Source organism: Neofelis nebulosa, chromosome X (assembly GCF_028018385.1).
Source record: "Neofelis nebulosa isolate mNeoNeb1 chromosome X, mNeoNeb1.pri, whole genome shotgun sequence".
Lineage (NCBI taxonomy): Eukaryota > Metazoa > Chordata > Mammalia > Carnivora > Felidae > Neofelis > Neofelis nebulosa.
In genome coordinates, this window is record NC_080800.1 from 13,540,293 (window position 1) to 13,563,966 (window position 23,674).

Below are 23,674 nucleotides of genomic sequence, written 5' to 3' on the forward strand. Positions count from 1 at the left end.
AGTGCTCATTAGCAAATTCAAGGCCCTGACAAGTCCCCCTGTGAAGAGACATGGAGATTTGTGTTTACTAAACTTGTTTCTCCAGAGAATCCTTCCTTGTGGGGCTTGTTTGGGATGCCAACTTGGGAAATGCTGCCATTTCACATTTAGCAGGTTAGGGACAAGAGTAGGGAGGAGAGGCTTTAAAAATTAGAGCACTAATTGCAATAGTTAGGTGGTGATTGGTAGAGATGAAAGTATAAAATTTCAGAAAAGTATGCCTATCAAGAAAGAGGTAAATAGTCTTATTTATGCATTAGTGAACCCTGGGGGCACCAAGGTACAGCTCATACTTCTAATAAAGATACTGAATCATGCAGAAAAGTCAAATTACATTGAATATAGTATCTTCTTTTTTTTTTTTTTTTTTAATTTTTTTTTTTTTAACGTTTATTTATTTTTGAGACAGAGAGAGACAGAGCATGAACGGGGGAGGGTCAGAGAGAGAGGGAGACACAGAATCTGAAACAGGCTCCAGGCTCTGAGCGGTCAGCACAGAGCCCGATGCGGGGCTCGAACTCACGGACCGCGAGATCATGACCTGAGCCGAAGTCGGACGCTTAACCGACTGAGCCACCCAGGCGCCCCTATAGTATCTTCTATAAGACCAAGAAATTTGTCATATTTTAGGAAGATGAGTCAAAACGTTTTTTAAATGCAATGTGTAACAAAGGATTAAGTTGAAAAACTATATGGCTCACCATGATAATGCTGGATATATGAGGTGTTGCTGCAGAAGTTTTATATTTATAGCCAAGTGAGGTATAGCATGTCTTGTTAAATAACTCAGTGTAATGTTGATGTCATAATTCTGATACATTTTAAATGAGTTCTTTAGGGATATATATGTAAAGGGGTATAGGAAGCTTCAGTCAGTACTCTGGCATGTTTTCCTACCAGCATTTGGAGAGGAATGAGGGTCTGCTGTCCCAAGATGGTTGATACTCTGGGGACTTTCTAGGCCCATCCCTGGCTGCGTGATTGAGGACACATCCTTTCACCTGAGGGTAGGTTTGTACTCTGCCCATCCCATCTGTTGGTGTGAGGTCACTTCAAATATTCTTTTCTTTTTCTTGAAGAAGAGTATTTGATCAGTAACTCAGATTGCCTTTTTTTTTTTAGACTAACAGTACCTATATAGTCTGCATGTTGATTAAAAGTACTGTTTCCTTGTTACTTGGGTACTCCAAAGTTACCAGTTTATTGGTAGCATTGAAAAGGAGGAAATACAGTAGCAGAGTAAGGTCGTTTGCTTTGCCAGACTCTTACATAAAATTCACATTTTAACTGAGATTTGAACTGTAGCTTATTAAGCCTCCATCCTCCTGTTTAGGAGTGGTTTGCCCATGATGAATTGTTTCATTATCCCCTAGTGTGAAAAAGAAAAAGCTGGCATTTTACTCTGGTACAGTAAGCCCCAGCAACATTTAGCATTAAGCATTTTAAGTGTGTATTTTTAATACCCACATTTGCTGGAAGACTTGGTAAGTGTAAATCCAGGAAATAGGAGCCTTTATTATAAACACATGAAAATTGAATTTATCCACGAAGAGATCACATTTGGGGAGTGTGAATGCTATTTCATGTGATCATTGTTTTCCATTTTCCAAAGGAAAATACTAGTGGAATAACGGAAAGCATTTCATGGCAGTTTTAGTAATTTAGGTAACTGAGTGCTGGCGAGACTTTGTTCTCTGGGAGACTTGAATCCTCAGACACTGCGTTTTAACCAAGCCGTGTTTTTGAGAAAACATTTCCTCCCATTTGTGAAATCAGCCGTCTCACCGGCGGTAGAGTTGCATTATACTTCGTAACTGCCGTTCAAAGCACCAGGCTTCTCAAGTGACTGCCTCTGAACTCTGCTCTGGTTCCTTTGAAGCAGGAAACACAGTCTCCCACGATGTCACCCCTCGCCTCCCCTCCTTCTTCCCCGCCTCATTACCAGAGGGTGCCCTTGAGCCATGCCTACGGCAAACTGCGGAGCAACACGGAGCAGATGCATCCAGGTAAGAGGCGATCTTGTCCAGCTGTCCCAGACAGTGTCCTAGAGACTCCTTAATCTATCAGGCAGCAACGCCACCAGCTGCTGAATCTCCTGACTTAATTACCTCTGTCTTTGGAAACATGGCTCAATTTAATTTTGTACTCTCAAGCAAGGCTTTTTAAAAAAATAAAATGAAATGTATCCTAGTGGTGCCTTGTGTCCTATCCGAAACAAACCAGTTTCAACTTGTAATTGATTTAGATGATTTAATCCTTCGTATATAGATTTCATTACCTGGGAACATCGCATGTCGAAGGTTTATATTGTCTTGGAATTGTTCCTTTGAGCAGACATTCCAAACATGTTTATATAACAACGGCTTTTCTGAAACTACTTAAAAATATAACTCTGCAAAAGCAAAAGAGTTGATTCAACCTTTAAAGACAGATCACATAAATGAAAATATCTCACTCTTGCGGTTGAGAAGAATAAGGGAAATGGTAGGGGAAGCATTGTGCTGAGAGCATGTGGCGTGCCCAGTTGTGGGGTCGCCTGCTTGCTCACACTTAACGCCGTGCTGGCCGCGTTAGCTGTAAGGTACGTTAGTTGTTCCGAGTTGGCTGCCTAGCCTGCAGTGCTTAAGGCTGCGTGCACTCACGGCAGTGCCTTGTCCTCCTGGGGCTCTGGCTCGTAGTTTAAGATAGGACCAATTAAAGGTATTCTAGAATCGGTTATTCATCACCCTCCTCTTGTATTTTGTGGGCTGTGTTTGAAAATGACCCAGTTTCTGCAGGGTTTTGCTGCGTTGAAAATAGCGGTGAGTTCTAGAGGGACACAGATAAAAATGTGTGCTAGGCTATAGAGAGGCTGTAATATTGTAGAGAGGAGCCGGTGTGGCATAATGAAAAAATTTTTTGATGGGAATCAGAAGGTGTGGGTTTATGTGACTAGCTATGTGACCTTGGGCAAGACACTGAACTGCCCTGAACCGTGATTTCTTCTCCTCTTTTAAAATGGGGTAACACTATTCTATTGGGGTGTTGTGAGGATTAGCGAAAACACGAAGTCTGATTGGAAATTAAGTCCTATGCAAATGCAAGATGATGCTGTTCAGGGATAGTAACAAAAAATCACTCTCCTTAAACTCGAATGTCCCATTGGGGTCTGAAACAAAATAGGGTTGAGAATTCTTCACTTTGCTTTTAGCCTCTCCTGCCTGATTTCCCTAGTTTTAGAAGTGGAGCTCTTTTTTTGATTCTTAATGTTATTTGGGCTTGGACATTGGAGTTTTATGCCCAGCGTGGTGCCTGTTTTTTGGTTTTTAATTCATACGTGAGTCATTTTTTGTTCTACTGAGTCAGCCTATTACCAGGTTCTTTGTTATATCTATATCTATAATCTATATCTATCTATCTATCTATCTATCTATCTATATCTATTTGGCTATTCCTTTAAAAACTTGTCTGTATTCACTGTCTCTACTTCTTGCCCCATTCTTTCCTCATTCCAATTGGGCTTCCATTCCCCCCATTGGCAAGGAAACAACCTGCTTCTCTCCGTCTTCCTTGACTCTTAGCAGCCTATGTCAAGGTTGTCCATGCCTTCATTCTTACTTATTTTTTCTAAATGATAAAATGCACATATTTAAAAATCTCCCAAGTTGAGTTTTGACAAATGGATGCATCCATGTAGCCACCACTTTGATCAAGAATAGAACATTTCCGGGGCGCCTGGGTGGCTCAGTCAGTTGAGCATCCCGACTCTTGATTTTGGCTCAGGTCATGATCCCAGGGTCTTGGGACTGAGCCCCACATTGGGTCCTGTGCTGAGTGTGGAGGCTGCTTAAGATTTTCTGTCTCCCTCCGACCCTCTCCCTGACTTCTGTGTGCACTTTCTCAAACAAACAAACAAACAAACAAACAAACAAACAAACATTTCAATCACCCTACAGATGCCCCTTTCCAGTCACTCCCTGGCCTCCAATGTGAGGACTGTTTTGATTTTTATCACCTTAGATTAGTTTTGCCTCTTTTAGAACTTAATATAAATGGAATCATATTGAACAACTCCTCTTATGTGTCTGCTGTCTTTCCCTTGGCATTAGTGGTTGAGGTTCATCCTTATTGTTGTGTGTCTCAGTAGTTTGCTTCTTTTTATTACTCAGTTGTGTTTCATTGTGTGAATGTACCACAATTTGATGATCCATTCTCCTGTTGATGGACATTTGGTTTGTTTCCAGTGTTTGGCTGTCATGAGTAAGGATACAACGAACATTTGTTTGTGAATCTTTTTGTGACATATATTGTCATTTCCCTGGCACCTAGGAGTAGAATTTCTGTACCTTAGGGAAGGGGTGTAAGAAACTGCCAAAGAGTTTTACAGAGTGGCTGTATATACCCACTGGCGATGTATGAGAGTTCAGTGTTCCTTGCCAGCATTTGGTACTCTCAGTGGTTTCCTTTTCTTCAGTGTTTTTTAACTGTAGACATTATATCAGATATGAAGACATTTCCTTGTGGTCACTCTTTTATTCTTGGAACATTGTTTTCTAAGTTACCCCTTGCTGGTTATTCTCCTATATCATGAACCTTAAACTTGACGAGCTACCATTTCAGAGGGTTCTTCTTTGCACAGCACACCCATAGAGAGGAGTCTGAGTGAACAGTCAGTTGCCTGTTTCTCAAAGAGTTTGAGTTTTTTGGCTCTAGCCATTGATTAGGAGTCTGTTAGGTCCCTGTAGTTGTGAACAAGGTCATTCAGAAATAAAACATTTACAGGTACTACCATTTAGACTTCTCCATCTGTCTAAGTCAAAGGAAGGGAGAGTTTTTCTATCTGCAACTTGGTTCAATCTTGTGATTTTTGCTTCTAATTGATAATATTCACTTCACAGCTTGTTCACTCCTATTTGTATAATGTCTGTAGATTCTCCCCCAGAGGATTTTCTTGGCCTGTTTGCTTCCTTTTCTGTCCTATATCCTCAGGTCAGGAAGTAAGAGAATCCCACATGTCTTCATTCTCTTTCTTCCCATGTTTTCAGAACTCAGTTTTTCTTAAGGCCTTCACGCTCTTTTCCATCTGTTTTTTTTAACTCTCTGTTGTCTTCACCATGTCATCAACCCATCTGACAAACCCAGGATTCCCTTTCCTGTTTCTGTACTCTGTTTTCCTTTTGATCTACACAGTGGCATATCTAAAACCTGTTAAATCGCAGTGACTCTGGTGCCCAGCATTCTAGAATTATTCTTAATTTATGCCTTTTCAGAAAGGAGTTTTGCCGGTGGAATAATTTTCTAGGAATACATTTTTCTGGGGTCATTTCCCTGTCTAAGATTCTGCCATGATTCCTGGCTAGTGGGGAATGTTTGTGAGTATGTTTTAAATCAGACTGAGTGTCTCCAGACCAGTCTGATTCAGAGCCCCTCTTCAACTTCTCTCCTGGCTCCTGCTATTCTAACCTCTGCTGGATGTAGCTGTAGCTCATGTCCCGTGGGTGAGACTTGTGTGCCAGGCATCGTGCAGAGATCTTGATGTGTGTTATTTTCTTCTTAGCACAACCCTTGGAGGCAGATGCTGCTACCCATATTTAAAAACCGTTGAAATCACAGTAATACAACCATATAGTTAAAAAATATTTAAATGCCTGTAGTGAAAACAACTTTTCTCCTTCCCACTCAACTTATTTCTGATCTCCAGAGGCAACTACTGCAAATCTTACCTGTTTCTTCTGATACCTAATGTCTTATCTCTGTATCAAGATATCCGTTCTGCTTTTTCTTGCACATCTTATTCTGATGTATTGATTCTAGGAATGTACTCTCTGAAGAGCATGGGCTGTGATGTCCGTCTCCTGGGTCTAAAGGTAGACTTGGTGGGCCTGCATTTCTAGCCTGTGTGACTATGGGTATTTCGCTTTTCTGAGTTTCAGTTTTTCTTATCTGTAAAGTGGAAGAACGTCTGCCTCAGAGGTTTGCCCTGTGGATCAAATGAGGAGTGTTATATAAACCTCTGTGCCTAACACGGGTCCTGGAACATTGTAGGTACTCAACTGTTGCCTAGTATTTTCTTTGTATTTTTAGGATCTGGTACCTGTTTGTTTTTTGATGCCCTTAAGTGTTCTTGAAATTCACCTTCTGGATATCATTCATTGGGTTGATGGCAGATGTAGAGTCTTTACTGTGCATTTGCTAGTGATCCCCGTTCTGGTTTGACACTGAATCTCAGAGTGATGAAATCTTTAGGGTTCTTCCCTTTGGAGAAAGATGATAACTTCTAGTTCCTTATGAAACCTCTTGTAAGGGGATCTGAGAATTATTTCTTTTGCATTGAGTTGCATTTGCCAGGTTTTATTTGGGAGGAAGGAGAGTAGAGGCAGTAAGTAACTCTTTCTGATTTGAGATCCACCTGAGGATGGGACCAGAGTCAGACTGATGATGGTCTGATGGTCAGTTCTGATACTGACAGAGCTGATCGAAGCACATGTTTTAGATTTGTGACCACATGGGCTTCGTACACTCACCTCTCCAGTCACGGGCAGGCACGGCCATCCTAGTCTTCCCATAGGAGTAGGAAGAGAAGATCTGCCGTTGAGGCCAGGCCTTTCCAAAAATGATGCCCCATGTGGCTGAGTCTTTGTTCAAGCCTTACTGATGAGATATGTCCATCTCTTCCAAGGGAAGGCCCTTGTAGGTGAGGGGCTGGAGCCATGGGCCAGGTGGCCTCCTCGCATATGTGCTCCTCCTGTGTAGTAGAAGCTCCCTTCCTCTGAGGGGAGTCAGAGGCACGGAGGGTCAGCTGCCCAGGGGAAGCTCATGACCGCTAGTACCCCAACCATGGTGCAGTTCACTGTGTTCAAACCTTCTGGCATTAATAGTTATATTCAGTGTTCTGTCAAAATGGAGTGATCTTAAAAGTCCTTCTTCGAAGGACACCTGCCTACCGGCTGAGACTTCTTTTTTAACATTTGGATTATGTATTCCTGGGTTTGTGTCTTTTGCAGTTTTTTTATATTCTTATTTATTCTTAGCAGGGTCTGAAAATCTACTTAATACTTTGCCAGGTAATGATTTTTGATGTTTTAATGTATTTTAACTGTGTTATAATGTTGTGTTCCAGTCCCTTGGAGGAAATATAAAAAGCAGATGTGAGCCCAAGAGTGGTTTGCTGTTCCTGATGTACTGTTCTTACACCCCCTTTATTTTCAGGTGATCAGAGTCTGCCCTGGGTGGTGCTGTGACAGGCTGCCCCACACCCTCTACCGGACCTTATTTATAAGGAAGCTAGAGGAAGCGAGCATTTTACTTCTTGATATACTTCCAAAAACTCAAATTGTCAACCAGAAATGTTAATCAAAAATGGCTTCATCTTGGGTGATGAGTTCTCTTTTCTGTTGGAGCTGAATACTACCTGGTTATGTTTAACTGTTTTCCTACCATATTGGCAAAGTCATTATAAAATATTTGGGAAATAAAGTGAAAAAGGCTTTTGTTTTTGTGGCTTAAAAACTTTTCTTAAAGTCACCAAAATTATTTTTAGTTTGGTTATTGAAAGATAAAATAATAAATATAAAATACATTTATTCCTTTTCGTATTTTTCTCTACTTGATTTTACATCCTTTCCAATAAGGAAAAGAAGACTCTGCCATTTATTTTTGAAAAATAAATAGTAACATTGATTTTTAGTGTTCAAAATGCATACTTATTTTCTTGTTTCTTTGGAATATGGATGATGAATGCAAGACTTTTAAACCGGCAGGTGTATATAGAATTTACCAGATACTTAGAATTTGAGCATTTATAATATGGCACTTCTCTGACTATTGTTATTGCTTTCTATTCCAATTTAGGTTCTTACCATTACACCCTTCAGATTTATTCCTAATCTCAACATGATGCAAATCTTTTCCTGTCTTTTTATGAATCAGTTAAATGGCTTTCGATTGCACCCAGGTTTGTTTGTACAAGGTGGCCCTATGTACATAAACTCTAATTCCTTTGCTGATTCTTCCCTGAAGAACAGACAGTCTCAGTTTGAGTGTGACATCATAATTTTTGGGTGGAATCTTTTTGTGCTGTGCTGACTTTTCCTCCTGCTTTTTCAGCTCCTTATGAAGCTAGACAGCCCCTTGTCCAGCCTGAAGGACCCTCATCGGGGGCCCCAGGAACCAAACCCCCTCGCCATCAGGCTTCCCTTATTCGGGTAAGTGATGTGGGGTTGTGCCAGTGGCAGACTTTGGGGACATGGCTTTTTGATGGGCTGCCTTTTTTTTTTTTTTTTTCTGCAAGGAAGATATAAAACTGCCCCCTTGGGCAAATATTGGACTTCTTGTTCTGTTGCTTGTATATTTTCGTTAATCTTTTTTTTTTTTAAAGTAAGCTCTACCTCCAACGTGGGGCTTGAGCTCACGACTCCAAGATCAGGAGTCACCTGCTTTACTGACCGGGCCAGCCAGGGACCCCTATTTTCCTAGATCTTTTTTGTAACGTGTGTTTCTACACTTTCTTGGTGTCTCTAGACGAATCCAAGCTGGTTCTTGGTCTTTTGTATGTCAAAATGCCCTTCCACCTGTATCTACTTAGTCTTTAGGCACCTCCCTCAGGAGTACGTTTTCCCCCCCCAAAACAGCCTTTCTTATTTTTGCCTTATTCTTTATTATTATTCATTTGGTGCATACTTAGCCGTTGCCCTTTGTTTTGTGCCTCCAATTACATGGCAGGCTTTTGGAAGGCAGGGGTAGTTCTTAGGCATTCTGTCTCAGTGCCTAGTCCATGCCTTTTGGAGAACAGTTATTTGATGTGTGGCAGCAACTACTGTTTCTTATATGTAATAGATAGCAGTATTCTGACAGAAACACAAGTGATGTCTCCGTTTCTCCTGGCTTAGAAAATTTCAGCTTCCCTTTCTCCAGTGTTTTCTTTTGGATAAAGAACTCATTTGTTTTTTTGTATCTGCAACTGTTATCTTGTGCAGTATCTCTGAGTCCTGTGCTGGGTAGGTCCTTTTCTCAAAAAAAGGGTGTGTGCATGTTGGTGTATGTGTCTGCATGAGAGGAATTACGAAAAAACTGGGTTTACTTTTGGGTGGTTTGTCAGTGTTCAACTTAGGAAGAAGGATTACTAAGGACCTTTGAAGATCATGGTGTTCACTGAATACCCTCTGGGAATGGGTACTCTGTTAGGCCTAGAACTGTGTTATGGACAAAACTATCTTCTAAGGTGGTAGTCTTTGTACAAAGAACTTTCCTAAGGATAATAATTTAGCCATATGCTGTGTATTTATATTTAATGCTTCCTACAACTATAAGATCTAGGTACTGTTAAATCTATTAGTGTGGGTGAGTTAACTGTGCCTGAGAGAGGTTAGGTAATGGGTCTAAAGTTTTATTCATAGCCAGTAAGTGGAAGAACCAGAATTTGAAACCAGGCCTTGACCCAGTGTCAAAATCTATGCTTAAAATACTTTACATTAGAGTTCCATACTATAGGGAGGCTATGTTCCGAACTTGCTACATAAATAAGCATTGGGTGTAGTAAGAACTATGCTTGAAAATCCCTTACTGGTACCATGTTGGAGGGCTAACATGCCATTCTCTCCTATGTCCAGAAGACCTCACTTTCACCTCCAAGCTGGAACAAAGAGCTGTTTCTTTGGCTGGGCCCCAGATGCAGTAGTTGGTTGTGTTTAGAGGTCCTGTGGTACAACAATATGTGTCTTTAAATATAAGAATCAAATCTGCTGTGGAATGATGGTTTACAATAAGAAAGGCATTGGAGGGACTGGGATTCATCTAAAAGGTTCTACAGGATGTGCTGTGCATGTCTGTGTGGAGTTTATCCTAGTGCTGTGGAGTCCTAATCCTGAACTGTTAGAATGATGCTCACACAAGCAGGAAATCATGGCCTTTGCAGTGGTCAGATAGGGATCACGAGTTCCTTTCTACCTAGTCGCCTGGCAGGGAGGATGCCATGTGTTCTTATTTGGATTGGTGTCCTGTGACTTCTAATCTCTGGGTCCACGTTTCCTGCTAATAGACATGCTTCTTCGTTCAACTGATGTTTACTATATACCTATGGAGGTGGAACAGTCCCAGTCCCTGCCCTCATAGAGCTTCTAGGCAGTTGGAGGAGGTGGTCAATAATCAAACCATTGCAAAGTAAGTAAGTCATTATAATATGTGTTGTGAATGGAAATTACACTGCTTTGAGGCTGAAAAACAGTGTGGGGGTGCAGTTGTGTCCTACCCTTAGCAGGTAGGGGGCAATCAAGGAAGGCTTTTAGTGGGAAGCCACATTTGAGTTGAAATGGGAAGGATTTGTAGGTGTTAACCAGGTCAGGGGATGAGAATGGGGGAGTAGGCAAGAATATAGAGGGAACTGCGTGTACAACATTCTTTGCTAGTGCTTAGCATTTTATCCACATCCCCTTCAGTGCTCACAGCTGCCTTATGAGGTGATTCCTGCTATCCCATTTTTTCCCATGTACCAGTCCTCTTTAATTCTCAATTAGAGTATGAAAGGAGTCAAGGGTACCAGGCAAAGGCCATGGTCAGGAATGCAGAATGTGCCTCGACACTGGGCCCTCTTCAGTGGTACTTGCCTAGCTGCTCATGTTGGAGTTCCTTGTAACAGTGACAGTAGTTGAAAAGCACATAAGCTGCCAGCACCATAGGAATCCCAGCGATGGCCCCTTTCTTCACATTGACATACTTGTAACACTGGTAGTAATCTCTTGAAACGCTCCAGCAGTGCCTTCAGGGGGTGAAATCCTGCATCAGTATCCAGCTTGGCAGCTCTCCTAAGTTGACATCCATGAGTTGCTTCTCCTTCACTGGTATGGATGACGCCATCCTGGAGTCTTGGGTGTCTGCTATGTCATCCCATGTTTCCGATGCTAAAACCTGAGATTTAAAGACCTTATGTAATCTGCCCAAAGTCACAGTTAGGAAGTGATAGGGTTGGAGTTCAAACACAGGACGTGATTTCTTAGTCTGGCTCAGGAACCAGATGGATAGTAATATCATCTGGTAAGCTAAGAAGCCCTGGATGAAAAACTGGCCTTGAGAGTTCTGGGGAAAGATCATGAGCTCAGTGTTAGATGCTGGGATTTGAGCTTTTGAGAGAGTCAAGAGGAGGTGTCAAAGAGATGGTAGGAGATAATGGCTCTGGAGCTTTGGGGAGAGCCAGGGCTGAACAACAGTATTTGCCAGTAGTTGGCCATTAGAAGGACTTAAGGTATCGTCTGGAAGAAACCAGATGGGTTCTTGTGCAGGACTGGCCAAACTCTGTGTGACTTTGGGTAAGTTCCTTCTCTTTTCTATAACATGAATGACTTGGAATGGATTTAACAGTCCATTGTAATAATCTGCGACAGTCTGACTCTCTTAATGTTTGTTTGGCATCAGTGGAAGCCCCGCCCCTGCCCCACCCCCTCCTGTTTGAAGCATTGCCTTCTGTTTAAGATGAGAACAAGGGGCCTTCCTCCAGACAGCACAGTTTGTGGTTTTCATGGCTGATGTGTTTTTGTTGCTTTTGTTCCTAGGTTTCTTCCTCATGGCTGTCAACTTAGTTTGGCTAGACTCTACGTCCCGGAAAGAAAATTGCCAACCTGAATTAGTCTTGTTGATGAGGGGATCTGAAGAGAAGGGTTTTGGTGGTAGCGGATTAATATAGATTGGGCCTGGTGCCAGCTGAGACTGGGATAACTCATTCCCCTCACATTGCCATGTTAATGTGCTGATGGCAACCTTGCTTTCTTCTAGCTTCCTCTGTCGCCTTGTATTCGAATCCTTCCTCATGATAGGATGGGAGGCGGCCTATGGGTACTGGGGGAGGTTTTTAGGGACTCTGGGCCAGTGCTGTTGCAGCTCATGAGCTTGGCATTTTAGAGATGCTTATGCCAAATTCACCCAAATATTGGAATGAATAGTTTTTTTGCTTAGTACTTTATGAATTCGGGTTTTTTTTTTTTTTTTTTTTTTTTTTTTTGTTCAGGGTGAGATGTTTTTCCCCTTGAAATTTCAGACTGAGCTTATTCTATATCTGTGGAGGGTTGACAGTGATTTGTAAAGAAATACTAAGTCTTCTTTCCTGATTCATCTATTATGTGTTTATAGGTCATTTTGTGGTTTACTTTTCACAAAGTTTCCTAAGCAGCTAGACTATAGTCATTTGTAATTTGCTGGTGTAGGATTTAGAATTGCCCCTTTTGCTCCCACTGTACTCCACTGCGTCTGTTTTTGCTGTGGTTGCCAGAAACTGCTTTGGGTTAAGTTCTTGCTCCATTGACCCCTTGGCAGCTTTTGACATTAACCACTGTCTTGATATGCTCTCATTGTTTGGTGTCCATGATGCCGTCTTCTCCTGGTTTTCTTCCTGCTTCTGTGACTACCTCTTACTAATCTTCTTTTTCCATTCTTCTTCTTCCACCGGCACCTCACATGTTGGTGATGCCTGGGTGCGCTTCTTACTCTGTTCCTCTTTAGCCGTATGGAAGCCTATGACCACATATCTCCATCTGCCAGACGTCTTCACTCAGATGTCCCACTGTCTTTCCCACAGAACCAGCTTTCACCCTTCCGTTCCTGTCTCCATCCATCTGTCAGCACAGGCCAGAATGTTGGTCGCTATCTTTGACTCATCTCTTGCCCTCCTGCCCACTTAGTTACCAGGTCCTGGCCATTTCACTTTCTAAATGCCTCTCTTACCTGTCCATTTCCCTGCACCTCCTTGGTTCAGGCCGTCCTCCTCTGTCACTGAATCTGTTCTGTCAGCCTGTAACTCTTTTTCCTTGCTTCCACTCTTGCCTCTTCAAATCCATTATGCTTACTGCATATAAAAATAGTCTTAAAAATACATATCTGATCACCCTACTCCCTTGGTTGAGACCTGCCCACTGCTCTCTGCATCTCACCTACTTCCGAACATGGCCCTCAGGGTCCTGCTGTTCACACCTACTTGTTACCTTTTCAGTCACTGTAGTTCACTTCTCTCCCTCCACACCCTGGCCACAAGGGAGCTACTGTTGTTTCCCTAATAGCCAGTGTCCTTTGTGTGGGAACCTTACTCTTTGTCTTGTCTTTTGCCTTCTTTGTTTTCATCTTTGCCTTCATTCATGTATACTTTTTTTCCCATTGATAACATTAAGTTTGAGAATTTTCTAATATTTCTTGTACATGTGAAGTTTCCATTTTTTCATTCTTAAAAAATAGCTCATTACTCATCTCCTTTATCTGTGAAGCTCGGCCAGAGGGATGGGCCTTCAGTCTTTGTTGGTTTCACATTCCAGAGGCAGCTTTTCTTTTGTGTCATTCCAGGAATATTTTAGGCACACATAAATAAATATAGGTATTCATGTATATGTGTATTTGTATGTGTATATATTTACATATATATTAAATATATGCAATATATTTTTACCTGACTTTGGGAATACAGGTTTGGTAGATCAAATATACTTCCAGGCAGATCTCACTAGAAAAAATTTTATCTTTTATTTTAAATCAAAACATATTCACTTTTTGCACCTAAATATGCATGCTGTAATATTTTATTCTCTTTTTGAAGGGGTGAATGTTAACAGTCTTCTGGGGTAAATTCTCAATGCTCACATGTCTTTATTACTTCAAAGACAAAATAGTGATAGAATTTAGAGAACTTTATCACCCTGCCATTTCACTTGGAGGTTTTGGCTTTATTTGTGGTGGAAGTTTTCTAATGAGTAGGCAGACATTGTCAGACCTTGCTAAGCAGCCATCGTTTTAATCTAAAAGTCTGTGAGTTGAAAACGTTTATTGAACTTAGTTGTCTCCTTTACCCCCCTCATTCTCGCTCAATTTCAGTTTCTTGCCATGCCCTCTCCATCCTGCTATGGACTTAATTGTAGGTACTTGGGTCCAGAAGCAGATTCTCTCTGCTCCTCGCGTCTATTCGGAATGGTTGTAAGTGGAAAAGAAGTGTGTAAAGGATGCTGAAAGAAATGAACACCCCGAGGCTCTGTTGGAGCAGTGTTGGCAGAAGTCAGAAGACAATTGGTAGCCACTGCGAGTGAGTTGTTCACTGTAGGAGTTTGGATGAGAACAGGCAGAGCTAGACTTTCTGGGAGACTGTCCCTGCAGTGGGAGGACTTTCTGTGGTGTCAAGGGTATTTTATGGATGGTTGGGACTAGGACGCTGGGGGTGGGGGTGATGAGGAGTAGAGGCTGTGGCTGCAAGATTGGGATGGGATTGAATGAGGTGGCGTAGAGGCAAGTCACGAGCACGTCGGTGCTCTGAGTGTGAGAAGAAAGAAGCAGGTCAGCAAGTGGGCCTCACGCAGTACTGTCTCAGCCACTCTGGTTTTCTTACCTAGTGCTTGTCCCAGGGAAGTGGCCTACGTGACAGGTCGGGCCGTGGGGGGCTCTTTCAGGGTCATTTGGCCTGGTGGGGGGTTGGTTTTTATGTTGTTTTGCTTTCTTTTAGTGGAGCCTGGGCCATTTTTTTTCCTTCCTTAATTTGGAATCTTCCCCCTCTCCCCTTATCTGATAGCTGTGACTCTGTCCCCTGCAAAGTGCCCCTGTGCGTACTTCAGCATAATGCCACGTTTAGTTCTTGCCGTTTTTTCTTCTCCACATCTTGCAGTCAAACCAGTGGGCTGACGAGCCACTGAAGAGAGCCACGCGGCTGTTCTCCCAAGTGGCTAGAGCTGAGCAGCCACCGACGATGCCCTCTTCCCTGGGCTGCGGCGAAAGCACGCTACGGTGCTACTTGCCTGTTTCAGGTTATACGGCAAACACCACACTGGTTTTGGTTTTGGTTTTGGTTTTGGTTTTGTTTTGGATCGTGGGTCGTGAGCTTTCAAATACCCTTGTTCTTCAGGGCAATTAAAAGTTAAAAAAAAATGTCAAAAATTAAAAAGATACAAAAGGGTGTAGAGTGAAAAGTGTCCCTCCCGTCCCCTCCACTGGCCATCCAGTTCCCTATCCCAGAGCCAGCGAATATGACAAATTTCTTTTGTATCATTCTAGGATGATTTTATGCATATGCAAGTGAATATAGGTGTTCTTATGTAATTATATATAACAGGTACAAAACATGGAGTTGCACCTTCTTGCATGTATGGTAGCATACAGTATACATCTGTTATGCACTTGCATGTTTTACTTAGTGATGAGCTTTAGTAGCATTCTATAGCAGTACATAAAGTACTCCTTTTTGGTTTTTTTAAATGCATAGTATTGTATAGTGTGCGTCTTCCATAAATCATTTATGGATCAGCTTATTTTTTAATTAAAAAAAAATTTTATTCTTGAGAGAGAGAGAGTCAGAGCACGAATGGGGTAGGAGCAGAGAGAGAGGGAGACACAGAATCTGAAGCAGGCTTCAGGCTCCGAGCTGTCAGCACAGAGCACGATGTGGTGCCTGAACTCACAAACCATGAGATCATGACCGGAGCCAAAGGTGGACGCTTAACTGACTGAGCCACGATCAGCTCCTTCTGATCAACATCTGGAGCTTGCAGTCAGACTTGCAATACATGTTTGCAATACATAGGGCCAGTTCTTAGAAATGGAATAATTGAGTGAAATGTCTACACATTTTTATTTTTTATAGAGATTTTCAAATTGGAGACTACCAATTCACACATTTACCACCAATATACAAAAATGTTTATTTTCCCATACCCATGCTAACACAATGTGCTAAAAATCTGATGCATCTTTGCCAGTCTGGTGAAAAATGGGTAAAAAATGAGATCTCACTGTACTTGTAATTAACATTTCTCTTTATTAGTGAAGTGGAGTATCTTACGTTTATGAGTCATTTGTGTTTCCTTTTCAGTGAATTGCTTCATATCGTATGCCCCTTTTTTGAGTTATCGGTGTGTTCTTTACTGGTTTGTCATTCCTACCAGTCTGAAACCAGAAGCTGGTGTCTTCCTTTGGGCGAGTGAGAGGCTGCAGTGTATGTGGAAAATTGCTTCTTGCGTGGTTGAGGGGAGGTCTGGGCACCGAAGGCCCTTGTAGGAAGTTGGGGACCCCCGCTTCTCTTGGTTCTGGAGCACCTTAGGCCCTCCAGCAACAGGAGTTTCTTGTTTATAATCTTTAGGGCAGAAAGTAGAATTACTTAGTTTATGGGTAAACATTAGGCTAGGAAAATCTTCTGTTGTTCGGGATGTTGAATGGTAATATATTGTGTGTGTGTTGACCTCTTGCCATTGCTAAATTGGCTAAATTCTCTTCCTCTGGCTGAAATAGGAGGGCTTGAGGGAAGAGAGGGAGGAGGAGGAAGAGGGTGGGAAAGAGTGTATGTGTGTTCACCTTTCTGTATAACAGGAAGAACTGGTTTGATAAATTTTACAGGAATGTAAGTGCCTTATTCTTGACATCTTGTTTTATCAGACACATTCCACATTTGATTTCAAACCCTAGCTGGAGATTTGCCATGTCCCAAGGGGTGAAAAAGTTTGATGTGTTCTACTTCACTGAGTCTCTCTAGGACCCCCTAGATACCCGATTAGTCACTATTATCGCAAAGAGGTCCTGTTTTTCATCTCATCAAGCCTCCTTCCTTCTTATTTCCTTCACCCACTTCTAATTCTTTTTCAGATTTTCTAGGCCTTATTTTTTAAACCTTTAATTTCAATTGATACTGAAATTTACTTTTTTTAGCCTAAATTTTTTTTAGCTGTCTCTTATTATATTCTTTAGGTGCTCGCCATCTACCTATGCTTCTTAACAATTAAAGTGATAGTAGTTGCTCGGTTTCTTTGCTGGGAGGCACTTCTACATGAAAAATGTTTTGTGTTACAAGATGAGAATAGTAAAGAGATACTGGATCATTGAAAGAGGTGATTCCAGGGTATGAGAACAGGGCACGTGACGTTGAAACTGAAGGATGTTTATGGGAAAAGGAAAATTCAGTAAATACTAGGATTCATTGGGGTGCTGCCTTAAGGCCTTGCAGAAGCCATGCTTGGGGACAGGGTGGACAGAGGGTAAAAATGATAGACCTGGTACCCATGAGAATTTTAGCTTCCATATAGTGCTCAACAGGTCAGCTAGACTAGATGAAAGTAAATGAGCACATTTTATTTGTGGGGTCAGCATTGCTTTTCCCCGCAGATATGGGCATCATGGTATCCAGAACTTTCCTGGTAGTAGCTAGGGCCCACATTGATTTGGTAGACAGGAGCACCTCTGATTTACCCTCTCAGATGTAAACACCCAATTGAACTCGTGGTCCCAGATAGTAGCTTTTAAAGCTGGAAAGGAGAGGGGTGTTTGTTTCTGGCATATTCTCCAGGACCCCTTCATCTCAGTTAGTATATACTAGGGTGTAAATACGGAAGGCTCATTTACAGTGGCACCATTTCCGCCCCGGGCCCTTTGCTATTCCCCCAATCTCAGGTGAGCAGCTGGTGTCGTCCCCCTAGTTGCCTATCTCAATGAGTGTCTCTACCAAACCGAGTGTTTATTTGGTCCTGAAGCCGTGCTGGCCCCTTCCCTTGTGTGTGTCATTCCAGTTCTCCCAACAGTCTTGCAAGGTAGACTACTTGCAAGATTATGTCCTGTACTCGTCCACTCAGTAATACTAAGTGGCTTATGTGGGTCAGGCACCATGCCAGGGGTACCCCGCAGACTACAAACATGGTCCCTGCTCTCAGGGGACTTGCAGTCAAGCAGGGCAGACGGATGTGAATCAAATGGTCCCGCCACTGCACGTATAATGGGCGTTGCCTAGAGGCAAGGGAGGACTTCCTGGCATGTGACGGAGAAATCCCACCTAGGGCTAGGAAGTGAGGGAAGGCTTCCCCAAAGAAGTGCTGCTTGAGCTGAGCTGTGAAGGGTGACAAGGAGGTAACCAGGCTAAGGGAGGATGGTGCCGGGAGGTGTGGAGAGGGGCTCCTGGCTGAGTGGGAAGCCTCTAGGCTAAGGTCGTGCGTTTCTTCCTTGTGGACAGCAGAGTCTACTCTGGCTAGCTTAGGCAAATAGGGGTTTCTAATAAGGGAGTGGAAAGCCTACCATATCTTTGGAAGGGCTGAAGATTCCGACTCTGTTCTGAGCATGCAGGAACAATTCCTCAAACTGCACAGCAGGACTGGATGGCTGGACGGCTGAGGGAGCTTTGCCTTTCTCACCGTCAGGAAGCTGCAGACCTGGGCAGTTGCTGCCATAGCTTTTAGCTGCAGCTCCACGCTGAGTCTGACCCAGGCCCGCCAAGTGAATGCTTTGTTCCCTGCCTGTTTGGCCACGTGACTTGTTTTGAATTAGCCTTCCATGGGCATGTTTAGTGGAACCTAAGTCCCATCTGTAATTCTAACAGCAAAGGTATTTGGATAATGTACTTTTACCTAGCCAGTGTCTGCAGTGCATAGCTTTGCTAAGAGGAGATGGTGCGGGCATTGAGTGAGCCAGTTCACTGTGTATACAGCCCACCGAGGAGACACAGTCCAAGACCCGGAAGAAAGAAGGCCAGTGTGGCCAGAGCCTGGAGTGGGAGGGAGATGAGGCTGGTGGGTAGGCGGAGCCCTGTGAGCCATGCCACTATCTTTTAGGTGGGGAGCTGAAGGTTCAGAAATTAAGTGGCCCACGTCTCATGGTGAGCAAGTGACCATCCCAGATTTGAGCCCAAGTCTTTCTTCCTCCAGAATCTGCACTCTTTTTGCACCTCCAATCTGTAGCCTCATTGTCTAAAGCAGTCCTTGAATTGAGCCCTAGATCTTGGGACATCTGTTTCCCATCTGACCTCAGACTGCCTTGAGTATTAAGGGAGGACATAGTGGAGGAGGTAGGTGTCCTTGACCTAACTGGATTGGGCCTAACTGGACCTAACAAGGATTGGGCTGGGCACGTTAATGCACTGGTACTGAAGTCCGCAGCCTTGTCAAAGTGTCCTCTTACTGCTGATTTTTCACTTTCTCCTGGCCTTCTCCAGAGAGCAAAATCCCAAGGAAAAATGGCCTTCTGGAACAGCAGATCTTGGCTCCTGATGGAAGAATTGGAGACCGTGATTATTCATAAGCATTTCTTAGGTTAATCAAAAATAGTGTTAGTGCCACATACTAAAATCACAGTGAAATAAATGACTGAATACCTGTATTGTATGGCTATCTACAGGATTCTTTCCTGATGTGAAAACATGCCAGATGCTTATAGGCATGTCAGAAATAAGACGGTGCTCTCTCTGTATAATTAATAGCTTATGGGCCAAAATCTACAACTAAACTAGATAATGGGAGGGACATGTAAGTATAGGATATTCATATCCCATGCTCAGATCCTCAGTCTGCAGAATTGCTGCATTGATTTTTAGCATTGCAGTGAGCGTGTTCCTTTATTTTATTTTTTTCCTCATGGTGAGTATACTCTTTAATTCCCATCACCTATTTCACCCACACCTATACCCACCTTCTCTCTGGTAACCATCAGTTAGTTCTCTATAGTTAAGACTCTGTTTCTTGGTTTGTCTTTATTTTTATTTTCCTTTGCTTGTTTGTTTTGTTTCTTAAATTCCACATGTGAGCATGCCTGGGTGGCTCTGTTGGTCAAGTGTACAACTCTTGGTTTTAGCTCAGGTCATGATCTCACAGTTCATGGGTTCAAGACCTGCATCGGGCTCTACACTGTGTGGAGCCTGCTTGGGATTCTCTCTGTCCCTCCCCCTCTTGCACTCTCTTAAAATAAATAAACGTTAAAAAAAATCTAGAAATTCCACATATGAGTGAGATTACATGGTATTTGTTTTTCTCTGACTGACTTAATTTGTTTTGCATTATACTCTTTAGCTCTATCCATGTTGTTGTAGATGGCAAGATTTCATTCCTTTAAAAAAATTTTTTTTACGTTTATTCATTTTTGAGAGAGTGCAAGCAGGAGAGGGGCAGAGAGAGAGGAAGACAGAGAATCTGAAGCAGACTCCAGGCTCTCAGCTGTCAGCACAGAGCCCAATGCAGGGCTTGAACCCACGAACCATGAGATCATGACCTGAGCTGAAGTTGGACGCTTAACTGACTGAGCCGCATAGGTGCCCCTCATTCCTTTTTATGGCTGAGCAATATTCCATTGTTTGCATACACACATATGTACACACACACACACACACACACACACACACACACACCACATCTTTTCCCATTCACGTATCGACGGACACTCAGGCTGCTTTGATAATTTGGCTATTATCAGTAACACTGCGATAAACATAGGGATGCATGTATCATTTTGAATTAGTGTTTTTGTATTTTGGGGGGTAAATACCCAGTAGTGTGATTTCTTGGTTGTAGGGTAGTTCTATTTTTAATTTTTTTGAGGAACCTCCATACTGTTTTCCACAGTGACTGTGCTAGTTTGCATTCTCACCAATAGTGCAGGAGGGTTCCTTTTTTCTCCACATCCTCTCCAACTCTTGTTTTTTGTCTTCTTGATTTTAGTCATTCTGACAGGTGTGAGGTGATATCTCATTGTGGTTTTGATTTGTATTTCCCAGATGATGAGTGATGTTGAGCATCTTATCATGTGTCTGTTGGCCATCTGGATGTCTTCTTTGGAGAAATGTCTTTTCTATTCATGTCTTCCGCCCATTTTTTAATTGAGTTATTTGTTCTTTGGGTTTTGAGTTGTAGAACTTCTTTATATATTTTGAACATTAACCCCTCATTGGATATATCATTTGCAAATATTTTCTCCCATTCTGTAGGTTGCCTTTAGGTTTTGTTGATGGTTTCCTTTGCTGTGCAGAAACTTTTTATTTTGATGTAGTCATGGTAGTTTACTTTTGCTTTTATTTCCCTTGCCTCAGGAGACCTGTCTAGAAAAATACTACTGTGGCTGCTGTCAGAGAAGTTACTGCCTGTGTTCTGTTCTAGGATTTTTGTGGTTTCAGGTCTCACGTTTTAAGTCTTGAATCCATTTTGAGTTTGTTTTTGTGTATGGTGAAAGAAAATGGTTGAGTTTCATTCTTTTGCATGTAGCTGTCCGGTTTTTTCAACACCATTTGTTGAGGAGACTGTCTGTCTTTTTCCCATTGTATATTCATTCCTCCTTTGTAAAAGACTAATTGACCATCTAATTACGGGTTTATTTCTGGATTTTCTGTTCTATTCCATCGATCATTTGTCTATGTTTATGTTATTACCATACTGTTTTACTTATTCCTGCTTTGTAATATAACTTGAAGTCTGGAATTATGATACCTCCAGTTTTCTTTTTCGAGATTGCTTTGACTAGTCAGGGTCTTTGTGGCTCCATACAAATTTTAGGATTTTTTTTTGTAGCTCTGCAGAAAATGCTGTTGGCATTTCGATAGGGATTGCATTAAATCTGTAGGTTGCTTTGGGTAGTATAGACATTTTAGCAGTATTTGTTCTTCCCATGAGCATGGAATATTTTTCCATTTCTTTGCATCATCTTGAATTTCTTTTGTCAGTGTTTTATAGTTTTCAGAGTAGTGAGGTTGATTTTTAAAATGTTTATTATTTTTGAGAGAGAGTGAGTGAGTACTAGTGGGGGAGGGGCAGAGAGAGAGGGAGACAGGATCTGAAGCAGGCTCCACACTGACAGCAGGGAGCCCGATGTGGGGCTTGAACTCATGAACTGTGAGATCTTGACCTGAACTGAGGTTGGATGCTCAACCGAACGAGCCACCCAGCGCCTCCCGTAAGGGTGTTTCTTAAAAGGAAATGGTATGTTGTTACAGGATAGATGGATAAGACAGGGAGAGCCATAGGGCTTGCTGATTAAGAAAGAGTACAGACAACTCTGCTCATGTTCTGGCTTTACCATTTTAATATATATGTGTGATCTTGGTAAGTCACTTCCCTTCCCTAATCCTCAGTTTCCTGTTCTGCAATATGGAAATAACAGAATCCACTTCACAGGGTTTTGTGAAGATGAAAACAGGTCACATGTATTGGATGCTTATAATGCCTGGCACCTAATTAGCAAAGCACTATGTCTATGGTGATTACTTTTAAAATTTAGTTTATCTTAATAAGCAGCAACTCTGTGTTGCTCATTAGATTCAGATTCCTACACTTTAGCAATCAACCTCCTAAGCTGTTGAAATTAGATCCCTGAGCGAGTTTTGCATCTTTATGGATTTATTTCCATGAAGAAACTGATAAGGTTAAATTGCTCTGTTAGGATTTAATTTTAACTAACGTCTCTATAGGCAGAACCAGAAGTTATTTATTGCAACTTCCTGTGAATCTATAACTATCTCAAAAGAAAAAGAAAAAAAGAGAATTTTTTCCTTCTTATTTCATAGGTCAGGGAGAGGGCCCAGCCTTTATACTGTTAGGTGACATTATTTGGTAAATGCATATAAAGTTCGGCTCCCATCATCATAGGAGAGAGAGCTCAGGTTAACCTTTCTGTCTCTGGATTGGAATTGACCATTTGTCCAGTTACTTGTTCACTCATTGAATAGACATTTATTGAGCATAGGTACTTTTCTAGGTGCTGGCGATATAGCAGTGATCAGAATAGACCAATTTTCCCACCCTCATCGACCTTTTATTATAGTGAGAGCGGGGTGGGAGACAGAATATAAATAGGATTGTAGGGTATCATACAGGGGAACCGGTTGAATGTTCGAAACAAAATTGTTGAGTTCCATCTCCTTTACTTTGTTCCTCATTTAATAGTTTTCCCACAGCTTTACCCTACCTCTCTCTTCTTTTTACTCTGTACATCTTCCCTGGGAGCCTCCTTCAAACCCACAAAAGATAAATTCCTATTAACCAGACATAGAAAGATGGCTGCATCCACACTCTTGCTGTCCCTATAGGTCATCTACGGGGACAAGTTATAAAGTTGTGTGGGCTCAGAATTGTCTCCTGTCTTTAGGTGGTCAGATTACAAAACAAAGCCTCATCCTTCCATCGTCAGTGCAGGAATGGCAGTACTGAGACGGGGCAGGCCTGCCTTTTCTCTGGGCCTTGCTTGAAGGATAGTTCAACTAACAGCTGCTATGCAAATATGCCCCACATTTTAATGATTTCAGTGCGTCGGTGTATTTCTCACTCCTCTAACAGATTGGTAGGCAGCTTTCTTCCCCATGGTGATTCAGGCAGCAGTGCTCCTTCTGTCCTTTCGCTGTGCCATCCCCCATGCAGCGGCCCTTGTGGACTAGCATAGAGTGCCACAGGGTGCTAACCGTATGTGGAAATGGCGCAGGTCACTGGTGCTCACATTGCATTGGCTAGAAGGCAGTCACGTGGCTGCAGCTCACTGCAGGGGGTGTGGTAGAACATGTCATTGTGGGGTGGGCAACCACAGCCACTCACTGATACTTCTGTACCAGGCCTCGTGTGGTGTAAATGATCCCACCTATCAGCGTGGCTGTCATTTGCCTCTCTGACTCTTCTTTTGCCTCAGCCCCGTGGCTGATCAGTGGCCGTGATCTTTCCTTAGGCAGATCAGTATTCACTCGGGCTATCGTCTGGTCTCACCAGCCTGTTAGCCATTGTTTCTCATTAGGGGTGATTGAGTGATTGAGTCTTCTCACATCTTTGCTCATGACATCGTGTTTTGATCAGTGGTTGCACTATGGGTGAGGTGTTCTCACATATTCACTGTGGGCTTTGTATGAGCTTTTGCCACTCCAGATGGTTTGTTTACCGAGGTACCAGAAGGACACTGGCATGAGATCATTGCATCCTCAGGTGAAAAATGG

General features: G+C 42.4%; 1 protein-coding gene and 1 pseudogene across 7 annotated transcripts in view; one reads left to right on the top strand and one right to left on the bottom strand.

The window, feature by feature from the left end:
* Window positions 1-23,674, top strand: part of REPS2 (RALBP1 associated Eps domain containing 2) — a 237,098-nt gene that overhangs the window by 69,731 nt on the left and 143,693 nt on the right. For 6 of the 7 annotated variants that reach the window (XR_009257199.1, XM_058713845.1, XM_058713840.1 and 3 more), the window contains exons 4-5: window positions 1,919-2,045; window positions 8,125-8,222. Coding sequence is in view for 6 of the 7 variants with exons in the window: in XM_058713845.1 (XP_058569828.1) it covers window positions 1,919-2,045; window positions 8,125-8,222 (225 nt within the window). In the remaining variant the exon portion in view is untranslated. The remainder of the gene's footprint in view (window positions 1-1,918; window positions 2,046-8,124; window positions 8,223-23,674) is intronic. The other variant, XM_058713844.1, reaches the window with a different exon arrangement.
* On the bottom strand, window positions 10,573-10,869 carry LOC131502810 (ATP synthase subunit f, mitochondrial-like; annotated as a pseudogene).